The 17,560-nt window shown below is 38.2% G+C and overlaps 1 protein-coding gene across 1 annotated transcript; it reads left to right on the top strand.

The window, feature by feature from the left end:
• Nucleotides 1-9: 9 nt before the first annotated feature.
• Nucleotides 10-16,659, top strand: FBXO45 (F-box protein 45). Its single transcript, XM_025876131.2, has 3 exons — nt 10-555; nt 8,261-8,617; nt 12,419-16,659. The coding sequence occupies exons 1-3, from the start codon at nt 238-240 to the stop codon at nt 12,602-12,604; spliced, it is 861 nt and encodes a 286-aa protein (XP_025731916.1). The 5' UTR covers nt 10-237; the 3' UTR covers nt 12,605-16,659.
• Nucleotides 16,660-17,560: the final 901 nt, after the last annotated feature.

Genomic DNA, 17,560 nt, shown 5'->3' on the forward strand with positions numbered 1-17,560 from the left:
GCTGAGCCGGGGAGGAGGGGCGGGGGACGCCCCTGCGGCCCGTGCGTCTGCCCTCAGTGAGGCGGGGCGCGCGGCGGACGCCCCCGGGCAGGGGCGGGAGTGGTAGAGGGCCGGTGGTTGGCTGTGAAAGGGGCGGTAAGCGAGGTGCTCCGGTCTCGAGGCGAGGCTTGGCCTCCCCAGCAGAGACGGGGGGAAGCGGCGGCGGCAGCGGCGGCCCTTGGGCCGGCTGGTGAGGCGATGGCGGCGCCAGCCCCGGGGCCTGGGGCAGCCTCCGGCGGCGCTGGCTGTAGCGGCGGCGGCGGCGGCGCGGTCGGCGGCTCGGGCTCCGGGTCCGCGGGGGCAGGGGGTCGGCTGCCCAGCCGGGTGCTGGAATTGGTGTTCTCCTACCTGGAGCTGTCCGAGCTGAGGAGCTGCGCCCTGGTGTGCAAGCACTGGTACCGCTGCCTGCACGGTGATGAGAACAGCGAGGTGTGGCGGAGCCTTTGCGCCCGCAGCCTGGCAGAAGAGGCTCTGCGCACGGACATCCTCTGCAACCTGCCCAGCTACAAGGCCAAGGTGAGGGAGCCCCGGGCCACGCCGCTGCCCCCAGTCCCGCTTCTCTGCGCCGCTCTCAGTCTCAGTGCTTCTCATCTAAGCTCTGACTCAGACGCCTCGCCTCACCATCCCGCCTTTGCACGGCTGCAATCAATACCTTACCTCACCTCCCCCCTCTGTAAATATCCTCTTCTCTTTGAAGTTCTGCTCATTAACCCACCCCACTTCCGAGATGCACTTTTTAAAGGACCAGATAGTTTGCAATTCCTGGTTTCCACCACTCATTCCACTTTTCCACAGTCTTCTTCCAAAAAGACCCCCCACTCCCCATTATTGTACCTTTCAATACTCTTACTCTATTTTTTGTTAGACCATCTCAGCTGCCTTAACACCGGCTTAGTTTCTAAGATCTTTGCTTTCATCCCACATTCACCTCACCTTTTCCAGGCTCTGATTTTTAACTGTTTGGTTTTTTTTCCCCATTTTCTCCCAAGTTCTCTAATTCCCTCCATTATGTTTCAGGCTTATAAGTGAGTGTGGTCCTAGACATTCTGCTAACTTTCAAGATACAGGCTTTAATAGAACATTCCCCACTTCCCCCATGGGCACCACTTAACCGTCCTAATGCTGCCTTGTCCCACTATATTATTGGCTACTTCCCTGCCAACTTTTTCATAGTTCCACCTTGGTGGTGTGCCTCTTCTCTTCCATTTGTCATCTAACGTGCTGATTCCAGTTTTGCTGCCTTTTTGCCTCCTAGATTCTTGGGCATATTCCTGCCTTCTTCATATACAGATAAAACTGTCAAGTAACAGGTTATGGTAGGGTTGAGAAGATTCTTCAGGCAATATAAACAAAGGCCTGAAGCTTGAATTCAGTTGGATGGATAATAGCTATTCAGTATAGCAGTCACTGGGAGCATATATGAGAGAGGATGAAGTCTGCCCTAGAATGTGGTAAACATAAAAAAATACCTTAATAACTAAAAAGGGTAGATACCCTTTTTCAAACTAGACTGCCAAGGAGGGGAGTCAGAGTAAGAAGTAAATTTATTTTTCCATGTGAAATAGACGTAAAATTTATCCTTCTGTAACAAAGGAGGTTTTAGTTTAATATGGTAAGGAATATTGCCATTATCCATGTCAATTATTAAATTTTCTATTAAGTGAAGTAACATGTTAATTTACTAGGACAATATTTGTACATGGTGGATGCTCAGTGAATACTAGTTGTAGTTTATGTAGTAGAGTGCAGAACATTGCAGTTTTGTCCTGATTTGCCTAAAAGCAGGTAGACTTCATACATTTTATTTAGTTTTAATTTTTTTTAAAGATTATTTATTTATTTGAGAGAGAGAATGAGAGATAGAGAGCACGAGAGGGAAGAGGGTCAGAGGGAGAAGCAGACTCCCTGCTGAGCAGGGAGCCCGATGTGGGACTCGATCCCGGGACTCCAGGATCATGACCTGAGCCGAAGGCAGTCTCTTAACCAACTGAGCCACCCAGGCGCCCTAGTTTTAATTTTTTTATAAAGTTTATTGTTTTTACTTATTTTCAACTAAGAACTTTTTGTAATTGGTCTGTAATAGGTACATTTACATGAGTCAAGATTCATATAACAATATGTGTTAGGTAATGTGTTCATGTGAGTCGACATGCAAAAGAAGTAAAATAATATCAGCAAAATGTCTTCCTTTTGCCCTTGTCTTCCAGCCACCCAGTTTAGTTTCCCTTCTTGGAGGCAACCTGTGTTACCTGTTTCTTTTGTATCCTTCCAGAGATATTTTAGGTTTCTTAGGTTCTTAACACTTTATATGTCTTTCTACCACACCCATGATAGGTATTGTAAACTTGTACTAATCATATGTTCGTTCAGATGTTGCAGAACTTTGCTTGAATGTCTTGAGAATAAAAAGATTAATTCAAAAGAAGTCAGATAGCCTAGTAGAAAGTCCTCAGTCAAGTAGAGGAGAAGAAAAATGTATAGAAATAACTAACACATGATAGAAATTGCTCCTGTTAGAGATATTATAAACAGTATATACTGGAAGTATATATATTCACACACACTAGAATTTCAGTGAAAGGAGAGATGTACAAGTTGAGTGGAGGCTTGGAGAAAGTTTGAGGTTAGGGTTATATTTGAGCTGAATTTTAAAGATAGGGAGGATTTGAACATTTTAGTAAGAAGAAATACCCTGAGCCAATGCAAGACGAGAAAAGCAAAGGCTGTGTACAGCATATATTTTTATTTTAAAAAATGTGAGTGCCAGGCACTGTGCTCAGTTTTGCAAATGCAATGGTAAATAAAAACAGACACAAAACTCGAATGGATGCCTTGCTTATAGAGCTTACAGTTTAGTGGGGGGTGGGGGATAGATATTAATCAAATAATCACAGTTATAAAATTGCATCTGTGGTGGGTACTATGAAGGAGAGGTGCACAGTACTCTGAATGTCAGTAATGGAGGATTTGGCCAAGGTAGGGAGGTCAAGGAAGGCTTTCTCTGAAGATATAGTACATGAAGTAAAACCTGAATGATAAGGACAAGGGGAGAGAAAAGAGCCTTCCAGGAGGGAACTTGATGAGTATGAGGGATAGAAAACACATCAGTGTGGCTGGATCATAGAGAGCAAAGGTGAGACAGGTTTGAGAGAAGATGGAAGAGGTGGACTGAGGCCAAACTATAGGGAAGCCATTTTGAGTTGTAAGCAAGAGGGGGTTAGGAGTGTGGGGATTGGTGGTGTGATTTTTTTTTTTTTTTTTGCATTTTTAAGAGGTTATTTCTGACTTCGGTATAGAGAACAGATTGGAGGAGGACCTTAGAAATATGGGTAGATGAGTTAGGAAGTGGGTAGTGTAGGAGATGGGGAAGAAATTTAGGAAAGATTTTGGAAGTAAAATCTACAGGACTTGGCAATAGATTTCAAATAGATTTGAAATAGGGGTGAGGGAGAGGGAGGTGCTAAGAATGACTCCTAGATATCGCACTTACATAATTATGGGAATCACCTGGGCTGGATTTAGGAGGAATAGTCGTGAATTCAATTTTGGTAGAGTAGAATTTACAGTGTTTTTGAGACATCCGAGAGATTTCAGATGGGCGGCTGTTAAGAGTTTGGAGCATAGGGCCCCTGGGTGGCTCAGTCAGTTAAGTGACTGCCTTCGGCTCAGGTCATGATCCTGGAGTCCCGGGATCGAGTCCCACATCGGGCTCCCTGCTCAGCAGGGAGTCTGCTTCTCCCTCTGACCCTCTTCCCTCTCGTGCTCTCTCTCATTCTCTCGCTCAAATAAATAAAATCTTTAAAAAAAAAAAAAAGTTTGGAGCATAGAGGAAAGGCTAAAGATACAAAAGGGTCTAGTGAGATTGAATTGAAGTGGGGAATATGATTGTAAAGGTAAGTTGAAACTAGATATATCATGGATGTTCTTGGCTTATAGGTTTCATTGTATAGTTTGGGCTTTGTTCTACCATTGTAAATCATAGACGTTTGAACAGAGGAATGACAAATAAGAGCTATGCTTTAGAAAAACTAGGCCATAGTATGAATTGGACAGAGCAGGGCTTAGTACCTATGCCAGAGGTACTTAAGACCTGAACAAATATGTAGAGGAGAGAAGAGGATGTCCGGGAGAGCTATAGCAGAGAACAAATTCACATAGGTGGACAGCTGACTGGGAGTGAATGAGATGAAGAAGAAGGAGTCTAGATAGGATTTCCAGGGAGCCTGTGTAACTAAGAGGAGGATGGGAACAGGCATGGGCTAGCATAAAACTGGAAAGTATTGTTGCCAGTCTATTTAGGATTTGTCTTCCTTTTAAAAGTTCATATTTTATGTCATCAAGGAACATCAATTATTTCAGGCATACTTAGCATCTAACTATAATATATTCTCTAATTTTTAGATCTAGATCCTAAAGTAGGTCTTAAAGTTGTTTGCTATAATGTAAAATTTAGATTTAGATTGTGCATGAGACTGTGAGACAGGAACTATGGATTGTTTTTATTTATTAATTTGCATATTTTTCCATTTCTTTTTTTTTTAAGATTTTTTATTTATTTCACAGTGAGAGACACAGCGAGAGAGGGAACACAAGCAGGGGAAGTGGGAGAGGGAGAACCAGGCTTGCAGCTGAGCAGGGAGCCCAATGTGGGGCTCGATCCCAGGACCCTGGGATCATGACCTGAGCTGAAGGCAGATGCCTAACAACTGAGGCACCCAGGCACCCCTATTTTGCCATTTCATCTGAATTTTTCAGATGAAAAACTATCTTAAAGATAAGGATATAAATAAAAGAAAAATTATCAAAAAATTATTGAAAAGGTAAGGACACTTAATCACAATGTCAATATCAATGAAGTATAAAGAAATTAACAATAATTCCTTAATGTAAATGATACAGTGTTCAAATTTCCAATTGTTTCATAAATGTCAAATGTTATAACCTTATTTTTCAGTTTAATCAAGATCTATATAAGGTTCTCATGGCAAACGGTTGATATATCTCTTAAGGCTGTTTTAGCCAACAAATTCAGCCTCCATTTCCCCTAACTCCCATTTCTGCAACTTATCTGTTGAAGAAACCAAGTTGTTTACCTTGTTTCCCTCAGTCTGGACTTTGCAGATTTCATTCCCAGTGTTCCTTAACATGCCCTTCTGTTCTAGACTGAGAGAAGTTTGATCAGTTAAGATTAGTGTTGTTGTTCTTGTTGTTTTTCAATATATTTTCTACTAGAATCAAGTGGTCGGGTTGGATACAGACTTTTTTTTTAAGATTTTATTCATTTATTTGTCAGAGAGAGAGCGTGAACCAGCGGGGGAAGCGGCAGGCAGAGGGAGAGGCAGGCTCCCCGCTGAGGAAGGAGCCGGATGTGGGACTCTTTCCCAGGACCCTGGGATCATCATGACCTGAGCCAACGCTTAACCAGCTGAGCCACCCAGGCATCCCGGGTTGGATACAGACTTAAATGTTGTTTGGTGCCAACTATGATGGATAAGAATTTAGGAGAGAGAAATCGGGGATTGGGTGGTTCTGGTTAGACTACCTTTATAGAGGGGCGCCTGGGAGGCTCAGTCGTTAAGTGTCTGCCTTTGGCTCAGGTCGTGATCTCAGGGTCCTGGGATCGAGCCCCGCATCAGGCTCCCTGCTAGGCCGGAAGCCTGCTTCTCCCTCTCCCACTCACCCTGCTTGTGCTCTCTCTTTCACTGTGTCTCTCTCTCTGTCAAATAAATAAATACAATATTAAAAAAAAAATGGCTACCTTCATAGAGATGGCAAGACTAGATCTGGTCTTAGAGGATATAGGATATGTTGGAGGAGGAAAGCAGGTGTATTACAGACAGGGAGAATGACATGAAGTTAGAAAGGGAAGTAGGAAGAACCAGACCTGGAGGGCTTTGAAAGACAGGAAGAATAATTCACAGTTGATATGGTAGTGTGGAACCATCAAACATTACTGAACTGGGATGAAATGTAATAGAGGTGCTCTTTTAGAAGGATAGGTCTGGAAAGGATTTAGGTAGAGAGTTAAGGACTGAGTTCTGGAGAGTTTTAGGGGGCAGAAGTAGATGGTCACCAGAAAAGAGTACGGTGAAGAAAGATCCAGTCCAGAGTAATAGGAAGAAGTCCTATTAAGGACATAGAAGGTTGCAGAAGAGGCTGGCAACAGTGTCTTTGTGACAAAGAGAAGAAGGATAGAGAAAAAACAGTTGGTATTTATAAGAATTGGGGAATAGACATAGGTAAGTATTAGTTAAATATTTTTTAATGAGGATTTTATAAAGTATTTTATATTTTAGTTGTTAAACCCTCTTGAGTCTTTCAATACTTAATATTTTGGGGACATTTTACTCCACCATTTAATTTTATGTTCTGATTTTTTTATGTGCCTAAAAGTAGGAACAGGGGCGCCTGGGTGACTCAGTCGGTTAAGCGTCTGCCTTTGGCTCGGGTCATGATCCTAGGGTCCTGGGATCGAGCCCCTCATTGGGCTCCCTGCTCCGTGGGAAGCCTGCTTCTCCCTCTCCCTCTCCCTCTCCCCGTGCTTGTGATCCCTCTCTCGCTGTCTCTCTGTCAAAAATAAATCAATAAAACCTTAAAAAAAAAAAGGTAGGAACAGATAGGAAAAAATTTAGAAATACTTCAGTATTACAGCCTTCTAAATCAAGCAGGGGTTTTGTTTCTTTGTTTGTTTTTGTCTGTGCTCTGCAGTGCAACAGTGAAGCAGTGAGGTACTGGCTAATAGTAACTGAACACTGGATGAACCTGACTTCTCTTTGAGGTTCTTGTTCTAACTAGATGTGGACTTTTAGGTCCATGTCTTCATCCCTGTGTTGCACTAGGTCCCTTTGAGGCCCTTCCTAATGCTGAAATCTATGATTCTGAAGTTGGTGGCTCAGGTTAACTAAAGCAGTAGGCCCCCAGCCTTTGGCTTCTTTGAGGTAGTTTGAATAAAGAAGGAATTTTCAGAAAATATACAAATCAAGCACTTTATTTTTTCTCCCTCCCCCAAATCAAAAACTTTAAATTATTAAAGTGTTTACTATTTGTACAGAGTAGAGATTTTAGTACTGTATTTTGGAAGCTTAAACTGGTTAGTGAAGGTCAACTAATCTGTCCTATCAATGGTGGCTGCTCTTAATGACTATCTCTTTGTAAACTCTAGTGTTTGAAATTAGATGCTATTTATGGAGTTATTTGATTTGGTAAAATGAGAGTGGTGCTGTCTCAATGTATGAGTAATAACTAGCAAGGAAGCTGAGGATCTAACATAGTTTGTGGTTATTAAAATTTTTCATAAACTTTAGAGCTGCTATGACTAAGTTCTCTATTAAAATATTTTTTATGGCAGCATTGCCAACATGAAAACTATACATCCCTTAACTTTTTGATCTAAAAATACTAAATATAGACAAGACTAGAGAAAATAGTTTAAGGAACCTCCCAAACCTGTCACCAAGCTTTACCAGTGATTAATTCATGGACAGTCTAGTTTCACGTTTATCCCACCCACTTTCCTACTCCTGCCCTGGATATTTCAAAGCAATTCTGAGGTCATGTCATCCATAAACATTTCAGTACTATCTCTAAAATATAAGGATTCTTGTGTGTATCTTTTGATATTTTAAGAAATGGATTTAGAGAAATACTACAGTTCAGAATTTTGATCAGTAAAGATCAATAATGAAACAATGTGATTTAAACTTATAGTTATCACTTTATTGTTTAAAAACATGGAGCATAAAGGCCTAAAGTTTGGTACTTTTTTTTTTAAAGAGAGCACACACGAGGGCGCCTGGGTGGCTCAGTTGGTTAAGCGACTGCCTTCGGCTCAGGTCATGATCCTGGAGTCCTGGGATCGAGTCCCACGTCGGGCTTCCCGCTCGGCGGGGAGTCTGCTTCTCTCTCTGACCCTCTTCCCTCTCATGTTCTCTGTCTCTCATTCTCTCTCTCTCAAATAAATAAATAAAATCTTAAAAAAAAAAGAGAGAGAGCACACACGAGTAGGGATGGGGGTGGGGAAGGGGCAGAGGGAGGGGAAGAAAGAGAATCTAAATAGTCTCCACCCCCAGCATGGAGCCGAGGGCTCAATCTTACAACCCTGAGATCAAGAGTTGGATGCTTAACCAACTGAGCCACCCAGGTGCCCCTAAAGTTTGGGTACTTTTTAATGTTTAAGAAAAATCAAATTTCTGCTTCTTTGGTCTGTTTTTCATCTTTTCAGGTACGTGCTTTCCAACATGCCTTCAGCACTAATGACTGCTCCAGGAATGTCTACATTAAGAAAAATGGCTTTACTTTACATCGAAACCCCATTGCTCAGAGTACTGATGGTGCAAGGACCAAGATTGGTTTCAGTGAGGGCCGCCATGCATGGGAAGTGTGGTGGGAAGGCCCTCTGGGCACTGTGGCAGTGATTGGAATTGCCACAAAACGGGCCCCCATGCAGTGCCAAGGTTATGTGGCATTACTGGGTAGTGATGACCAGAGCTGGGGCTGGAATCTGGTGGACAATAATCTACTACATAATGGAGAAGTCAATGGCAGTTTTCCACAATGCAACAATGCACCAAAATATCAGGTGAGAAACTGGGTATTTTCTCAGTTGTGGGCCTTTGTTAAATCATGCCTTGATTTGTTTTAAATTTACAAAGTTTTATATAGCAGCTTTATATGTCTTTTTGGTAACTTAAAAATAAATAGTGTAACTGGCCTTTCTTTGCTACTCTAATAATCTTTTAGTATTTCCATATTTGTTTCCTGATACATATTTGACCTTGAGCAATCTGTTTTTGCTCTAAATTGGGAGTTGGCAAACTTTTTTCTGTACAGGGTGGGTAGTAAATACTTCAGGCCTTGCGGTCCATGTGGTCTGTGTCACGGCTATTCAATTTTGTTGTTATAGTACAAAAACAGCCATAAATGATATGTAAAGGAGTGAGCATAACTGTGTTCCAGTAAAGCCTTATTTATGGGCTGCAGGCAAGATTTGGCCCAACAACCATAGTTTCCCAGCTTGTGCTCTAGATTGTCATCTTTCCTATATCATGGCACATCCAAATCTACTTTTTCTAGACTTCTTACTCCCACAAATGCACCATGCACATGCACACACGTACCCTCTACTATTCATTAATCTGTTGATTCAAAGCCTCTGGAGGTGTCAGTGATTTCTATAAGACAAGCAACTTCAGGCAAACTACTGCATTTTTTTTTATTCTTTTCATCTTAGCTTTATGCCATACTCACTTGATTCTGTGGTCAAAATTATAGTTCCTATTTGTAAAAGTCATGATTACCATAGAGTCAGCTGAGTTTAAAACACAATAATCTGATAAGAAATTAGAAGTTTTAAGGAATTATAGACTTAAAGACAAGGAATATTATTAGAGTCATTTCATAATAACAGAGTTAATCAGGTAGGGAGACATAACAAGGTAGGGAGATATATGTGTAAACATATATGCACCTAATAACAGAACTCCAAAACACATGAAGCAAAAACTTACAGAACCGAAAGAAGGAATAGAAAATTAGCAAGTACAGTTGGAGATTTCAGTACTTGTCTGATGCTAATATAGCAACTTCAACTTTCTTATGCTTACTATTGCAAGGTATCTCTTTTTCTCTGTTCTTTTACTTTCAATCTGTCTTTGTGTTTAAAATGGGTCTCCTAGAAAGCGTATAATTGGGTCTTTTTATCTAACCCAATCTCATAATCTCTGCCTTTTGAGTGTTTAACCCATTTACGTTTATTGTAGTTGTTGGACTGCTTGATGTTGTCATTGTCTTTCTATCACTGAAGCTATGTTCTTGTTTAAAAAAAACCTTTTTCTCTGGGGCGCCTGGGTGGCTTAGTCGTTAAGCATCTGCCTTTGGCTCTGGTCGTGATCCCAGGATCCTGGGATCGAGCCCCTCATCAGGCTCCCTGCTCCACGGGAAGCCTGCTTCTCCCTCTCCCTCTTCTGCTCCCCCTTCTTGTGCTCTCTCTCCCTCTCTCTCTCTCTGTCAAATAAATAAAATCTTTAAAAAAAAAAAATCTTTTTTCTCTTTGTTTTTTGGATCAGATAATCTCTCCATCTGCAAGTTCATAGATTCTTTCTTCTTACCTATCAATTCTTCTATTAAGCCAGGCTAGTGAATTTTGGTTATTTTACTCTTCAGCTGTATAATTGTCATTTGTTCTTTTTTGTAGTTTCCATTTCTCTTTTGAGAATCTCTGTCCATTTATCAATTTAGATTTTGCTTTAATTCTTGGCACATATTTATAATGACTACTTTGAAGTCTTTGTCTGCCAAATCCAACACATAGGCATACTTAGAATCAGTTTCTATTGACTGCTTTTTTCCCCAGAGTATGAGTTGCGCTTTTCTCTTTCTTTTCATATCCAGTCGTTTTTAAATTGAAAATTGGAAATTATAGATAATATGTAGTAGTAATACTGGAATGTTTTGTTTCTAGAAATCACTTTGTTTTTCTGAAAAGTGTAGATGTTCTAGTAGGCAATTAAGTTGCCTGGATTCTTCAGACTGTAAACTCTGTCTCCCCCATGGTGTACAGTAGCTAGGTCTTTGTCAGTTTTTTGGGGGGAGGGAGTTGGCTTCTAGTTGCTACTTTTCCAGCCTGATTCTGTGGGGATTTCCCCTGTGTCTGTGTAAGACAGTGATCACACAATGATTTGGGTAGTTTATTCTTGTATTTGGGGCATCATCCTTTTTGTGGTTCCATTCCTTATGGAGTGCCTCCTCTAAGTTTCCAATTGTTCCGCCATCTCCCAAGTTTTGCCCTCTGACACCTAAAGCTAGTAAGACTTCTGCTTTCTGCTCCCTGTGCTGTATGCATGCTGTACACTCAAAGGTGAAGCAAACTTGCAGATTTCACCAGGAGTGGTTCTGTCATCTTAGTTTCCATCTTCTGTAAAATAGGGATAAATATTAGGATAGATGGGAGGATTAAATGAGATAATACAAATAAACCACAAAATGAATATCCAGCAAAATATTAACTTTTCATTTCTATTGTTTCTTGTTTGTTTTGTTGGTGGCAATAGTGGTGATGGTGATTATGATGTTTTTAGGTCCATAAAATGGGGTGCATGTTAATCTGTGAGTTGGGCAAAGGGAAGAAAGAAGCAGATGTTTGTAGTTGTCCGTGACAGGAAATACAATGAAGGAAAGAAACAACAACAGCAGGAATTAATATAATTGGGAAGTATTAAATTCTGATTTTTGATTGCAAATGTTAGGACTTTCTGCCTCCAGGTGTATATAGATGAAACAACCTTTTGTAGGTGCATAGCATAAAAACAAAACATCTCATTTGCTTACTTTTCCATGTGGGAAGAAAGCTGGATATATTGTGCTTCTGCTTTAGTTTAACAATCAGTGCTGCTGTTTTTATAACAAACAGGTGTTTCAGAGCAGTGGCCCATAAAATGACTAATAAGTTTATTCTGCATCTTTAGAATCTATAGTCAGATTTGGCTCTTCATGATTATATAAGTTCCACAGTATATGTAGAACTGCTTGTGAACTTTAAAGGTTATGTAAGTGTTTTTTTATTATAGTAACTTTTTATTGTGATAAAATATGCATAACATTATTTATTGTTTTAACTATTTGTAAGTGTACAATGCAATGGCATTAATACAGTGTGTATATCCATCACCACTATCTATACCCAAGACTTTTTCATCTTCCCCAACATAAACTCTGTGCTCTTTAAACAATAACTTTCCATCTCTCCCTTTCTCCAGCCTCTGGTAACCTCTATTCCATTTTCTGACTCTATGATTTGAATATTGCAGGTGCTTTATATAAGTGGAACTATACAATATTTATATTTTTGTGTGTGGCTTATTCCACTTAGCATACTGTTTTCAAGGATTATCCATGGTGTAGCCTATATCAAAATTATATTTCTTTATATGGCTAAATAATATTCTGTTGTAATATAGTATAATAATTTGAAAAGGTTATTTAGATAGCTTTTTTTTTTTTGGTAAAATGTACCAAGTTACAGATTTTAGTAGTAAACTTCTTAAGAAAAGCCTTTAAATGAAGAGGAATTAAATTCTGGGACCTGTTCAGGGGGAACATTTAAATTTTTGTTATTAAATGTAGATCCCATCTTAAAAAAAAATTTATCAAAACAAGCATTTGTGATGAAGTTGATGTATGTTGTTTCTTCTAGATGTTTCTCCCTGACCAGAAAACTTCTCTGATCATTTTTCCAGATAACTTTATATTCTTAATATTTTCTTAATTTCTTAATAATTTCTTTATATTCTTAATATTTTCAACTTGTTGATTTGTATCTTATTTCTTTTAGCTATGCCCTTGGTGAATTTCCTTCTAACCTTCTTTTGTTGTCTGTTTGCAGATAGGAGAAAGAATTCGCGTCATCTTGGACATGGAAGATAAGACTTTAGCTTTTGAACGTGGATATGAGTTCCTGGGAGTTGCCTTTAGAGGACTTCCAAAGGTCTGCTTATATCCAGCAGTTTCTGCTGTATATGGCAACACAGAAGTGACTTTGGTTTACCTTGGAAAACCTTTGGATGGATGACAGTCGCTTTCTTGGGATGAAAGACAGAATGGAGGCGATATCTGCTTGTGGAAAGTAGAATCATGAAGTGACAGTGTCATACATGCATGCCCAAGAAACATCCTGAAAAACACACGAAATTGTTAACTGGAGAAGCAGCTCTATGGCAGAGATTATCTTAGTGTTTCCTCTTTGTACTGGGCCAGAAAAATCCTCAGGGTTGCAGTTGGTTGAGTGGGCAGTTGACATATGCATGTTGCAACAGATTTTGTCTCTAAGTTAGCAATGTGTCATTTCCAACTTTTAAGGTGAGATTTTAGAGATGCTATAAAAGGGATAAGATAAGGAAATAGCAAGATTTTTAAGTAGTGTGTTTGTGAAGAAAGACTGATCCTGTTTTACAACCGCCTGTTTTTTCTCCAGACCCTTTTTCCAGCCAGCTTGACTATTAGAAAAGTATGAAACTGGTTGGGTTTTATTTAATATTTTTAATATATTGAGAAGCATGGTCTGCCTGGACTGCACTTCTCTAACAGTGGATGTAAAATTGTGCAGCTATTTTAAAAGTTGTATATATAATAAGTGTGTAAAAAACTGTAAAAAAAAAAAAAAACAGGACAAAGGGGTTGCTTTGTTCTAGTTCAGTTTCTTAAAAACCACTACATGGTACAAGATTAGAATAACATTTAGGGAAAATTAGGTAACTACAAAGAAGAGGATTTTAAGAGGAGATGTGTTGTATTGGCTCATTTTTACATTAATATGGTTTACAGTTTCCATAGCTGTTACAGTCTGGTATTTTTCTTTTAACGATCAAAATTATTGTAAAGACCCCTCAGTGTCCTGGTTTAAGATTGAGGGAAGGCAAATTTTATTTCTAATCCTACATAGGTCAGTAATAATAACAATAATGTGCATCTTCTAGTATCTGGTTTTATATTTTGGCCTTTTGCGAAAGTGTCTCATAACAATATAGAACATTGCCATTTGCTCTTACAGGCCTCAAATATGAAAGCTGTTAGTCACAGACCTTTGGAAAAGAATTAATGGTCCTTTTATTTTGTAACTTTATAATGCTGTAGATAGTATAATTTTTTTTTAAATTTCATATTGTTTACATCATGGCAACAAATCTAAGCCTCAAACACTTTGTTGGGGTTATCAAGAAAATGTTTACTCACCCATCTGAAACAGTGCCAGCCTGAACCCAGGTTAAGAATGTTCTTAATCTCATTATAGATAATTGCCCCCATGGGACTTAAAATAAAATACCTTGTGCTGAAAATGAAAACTTCAGGTTGGCAATATTTTGAAGGTTTCCTTGTAGAAGAGCTTGACATTAATTCCTAATCTGAGTTTTTGACTAATAAATCTGATTTCACTAATTCTCTTGAATTAATCTAACATACACGAGCTGAGATTTTCTTTTGTTATAAGAGAAACAAACATCATCTTTCTGTATGAAAGTATAAATGTATGGTTTCAGATGCATCTTTGTGATAAGAATTGACTAAGGCAGGTGGTTCTTTGCCTTTCAGCTTATTGCTGTGTGTAATTTTGTTTTAAATCTAATCAAATTAGGGACAGACAGTAAGCAGCTGGCTAGAGTTCTTGGCTTGCTCCTTGAGAGTTAAGATTATCAATACTCTTATGAAGCAGGGAATTTCAGTCATGAACAAAGATTTGTTTTTGCCACCTGACAAGTTTACAAATATTTATTGTGTATTTGGTATGTTGCTTACAGTTGAAATCTGTTAAAGATCCTTTTCAATATCCATGTCAAGAAGAAACCTGGAAACCATACTTAGTAATAGTACAGAGTGAAATTATATGTTAAATGTGTTAGAGAATATAGCTGCTACAGAAATTGATTTTTCTTGGTGTAGAACAACTCAATTTGGCAAAGTTTAAAATTTGAAGAAAAGAACTGGTTCAGGATGAAGGTTGATAAATGATAAGACAATAAAGTCCCTTATGTGCTTGGTTTTTTTTTTTTCAGGGAGTGATATAGCCAATGCCAAGAGCTTTTGCCGAGAGTTTTGTTTATAATTTCTGTTTTGTCTTATTAGTATAATATTGTCTTATTAGTATAATATTCATTTGTAACAAAGTTTTGAAGGTGCTGAATGGAAAACAGAAACACATGGTTATTGCACATTCAACCTAGAATCAAATAATTGCTTAAATATTTAACAACAAGCCATTCTTATCTCAAAGACTTAAATTCTCTAATATGCTATTTGCAAAGTTTATAAAATGGAGGTTCATATTTAGAATGAGCATCAGGGGAATGAAGAGCCTTCATTTATAACCTGATATTTTATTACTGGAGATCATTAGTCGTTGTACAGAGAATATTAAAGTGTTACACTGTTTAAGGAAAAGGAATCTCTTTCATTGGTGCTGAGAGAGCATTCAGGTAGAAGAGAGTTGCACCTGAAGGTTAAGTATAAATCATCTAGACCAGTGGTTCTCAAACTTAGCTGTGCTTTGGAGTCATGTGCATTTTGAAAAATATTGATGCTTGGGTACCATACCCTAAAATTCTGATGTTGGCCTGGGATATGACATGATCATAAGGATTTTTTTAAACTTCCTAGCTGATTTCAGTATGCTGCTAAGGTTGAGTTTTAAATTCACCTTAAGTTTTCTCATCTGCAAGATTAAAAAAAAAAAAATCCTTGCTCCCTCCCTTCACTACCTCACAAGCATATTGAAGAGAAAGGAGAAAATAATAGGAAATACTTGTATGATGGATAAAATGTGTTATTGAAAGACAAAGTAGTATTGGTTGTATTTCAACTAAAACTATTGTCAGGAAAAGAAAATGTGTAATTGAATTTATTTTGTTGACTTGGGAAACTGGGAGCATTCACTTTGGTTCTTTAGCAAAGCATGCAGATGTGTAAACAAACGATACTATTATTCATACTATGGTCTTCTGTCATACTTGAGATAGGCTGTTTTAATTACCTGGTTCTACATAGGAAAGAAATATTGAGGCTTAAAGTCTGTAATGGCCAATGGCTCATAATTCATTAAAACTTTTCATACAAGGAGTTCTGTCGTTAATATATTATTTCATAGTTACCATTTTTTTCATTATCTACTTGAATATTAAGCCATTTATTTCATCTTCATTCTTTTGTAAGTTTATAGATTTTATAAAGCACCTAAAGCAAGTAGGTTTTGCCCAGTTGAATACTTAAAAGTCATGGCTCAGTGATTAGGCATCTTCTGCCTTTTAGATATGATTTGACCTGGGAAAGAGAGTTGAGAAAATAGCAGCCCTAAACCATATAATAGGTATTACAATTAACTTTTGATTTAAGTCCCCAAACTGCTGTTTATATAGACTATAATACTAATATTTTTTGATCTTTTTAAAAAAATAAACAGTTTTGAAGAACTAGAAATGTAAAGAGTTTTAAAGATTACTTTCTGGAAATCAACACCATCATCATCAGGACCCCTCTGAAACCCTCCTGGAAGGAACAGTCCATAACCAATCCAAATAGTACCCTCATAAAGCATTCCTAATTTCTCTAGCTCGATGTAATCTTTTCTTCCTTGAAATTTCCCTATTTTTATATTTATACTTAACTCATGCTATGTTACTTTATACCTTATATAAATTTATATTTATTATTTGTTGGTGTCGTATCTCCTCTAAACATCTTAGGACAGGATCTCTGATGGACTCATCTTTATACCCACATCACCTAAGCCCAATAGGCAGGTGCTCACATATTTGCTCAAGGAATAGAGAATTATGTAGGCAGACTAAAGCCCCTCTGAGGTTACAGACCATAACAAAAGATAGATGAGAAAGAAATTCTGTATCCTATTGAAGGGAAGCACTAAGGAAAGGGATATAAATCTGAGGCTAATAAGGAAAAAAAATGACTGTGAATGCATTTTAGCCATTCCCCTTTATTCTTGAATATTGATAAACTGATTTAGTGTTTGGTGTAGATTTCCTATTTGTTTAGAATTAAAATTAGAATTCTGTATTTTAATTTTTTTGAAATTCTGTCGTTTTGCTTTAGTTTCTTAATAAAAAGTTAAAACATTAACCACCTGTGATTGATTACATTTAAAACAACTTTTATGTCTTGGAAAGGAAAACGGGTAGCTTAGTAGCCAATTTGGTGATGGAATTTATGTACAAACTGCATGTCTTTTAATAATGGAATCCACATTTCCCATGTTTAGAATGGAAGGTGAACAGGGAATAGTAATTCACTAGGATCCTGTTCTCCTATCACCTCCACCCCAGGTAGGTTTGATAATGTTTGCAAGAGTTAGAAGAGGCAAGCATAGATGACCAAATTGCTCCTGTGATCCAAAAGCTTAAATGAGAATTGGTTGATCATGTTGCTAAATGTTGCTTGACTCATCAACCTTTTTTAATAGGTTCAAATTTTACAAAGCATTTTAATTTCCTAAAAAAAGTAAGTGTAGAATTTCTGTATTTATCTTTTTTGTTTAGGGAGAGCTTTACTGTCTGTTGTCCTAATTTCCTTTTTGGATCCTCTCCCCCTGCCCAGAACCACCTGCATTTTATTTAATGTAGTCATTAAAATATTACTGAGGGCATGTTCTATCCTCTTCAGTGTATGGTTCTTTAAAAGAAATAGCCCCTCAGAATTGGAGAGTGTTGTTAATCAGCCTGTGTATATAGGGATTTCATGATGAGTGACTTAGGAAGTAAGACTCATTTAGGGAGTTCTCCTTAGTTACCCTGTTGACAGTCCTTAATTTCTGTTTCTTTTTAGACAAGAAAACATAGAAGAAAGAGTTTAGGGAAATCGAGTCCTGTCTGTCTTTTGTATGATACTTAGTAAACTATATTGTATTTCAAAAAAATTATATTTCTGCTGCCTTTTTTCCTTTATAAACAAATTAGAGATAAGATTGAGTAATGGGAATAGGTTTTGAGGTCCTATCTCCCTTGAGAAAGGCTCCTTGAAGTAA

This window comes from Callorhinus ursinus, unplaced genomic scaffold (genome assembly GCF_003265705.2).
Source record: "Callorhinus ursinus isolate GAN/ISIS: 27379988/994484 unplaced genomic scaffold, GSC_fseal_2.0 scaffold1, whole genome shotgun sequence".
NCBI classification, from domain to species: Eukaryota; Metazoa; Chordata; class Mammalia; order Carnivora; family Otariidae; genus Callorhinus; species Callorhinus ursinus.

Bases quoted from the DNA above. Each gene is read 5' to 3' on its own strand.
- FBXO45 (XM_025876131.2), top strand. From the start codon at position 238: ATGGCGGCGCCAGCCCCGGGGCCTGGGGCAGCCTCCGGCGGCGCTGGC. The intron at 556-8,260 runs GTGAGGGAGCCC...TCATCTTTTCAG, and splicing joins TGCCCAGCTACAAGGCCAAG to GTACGTGCTTTCCAACATGC. The intron at 8,618-12,418 runs GTGAGAAACTGG...GTCTGTTTGCAG, and splicing joins ACAATGCACCAAAATATCAG to ATAGGAGAAAGAATTCGCGT.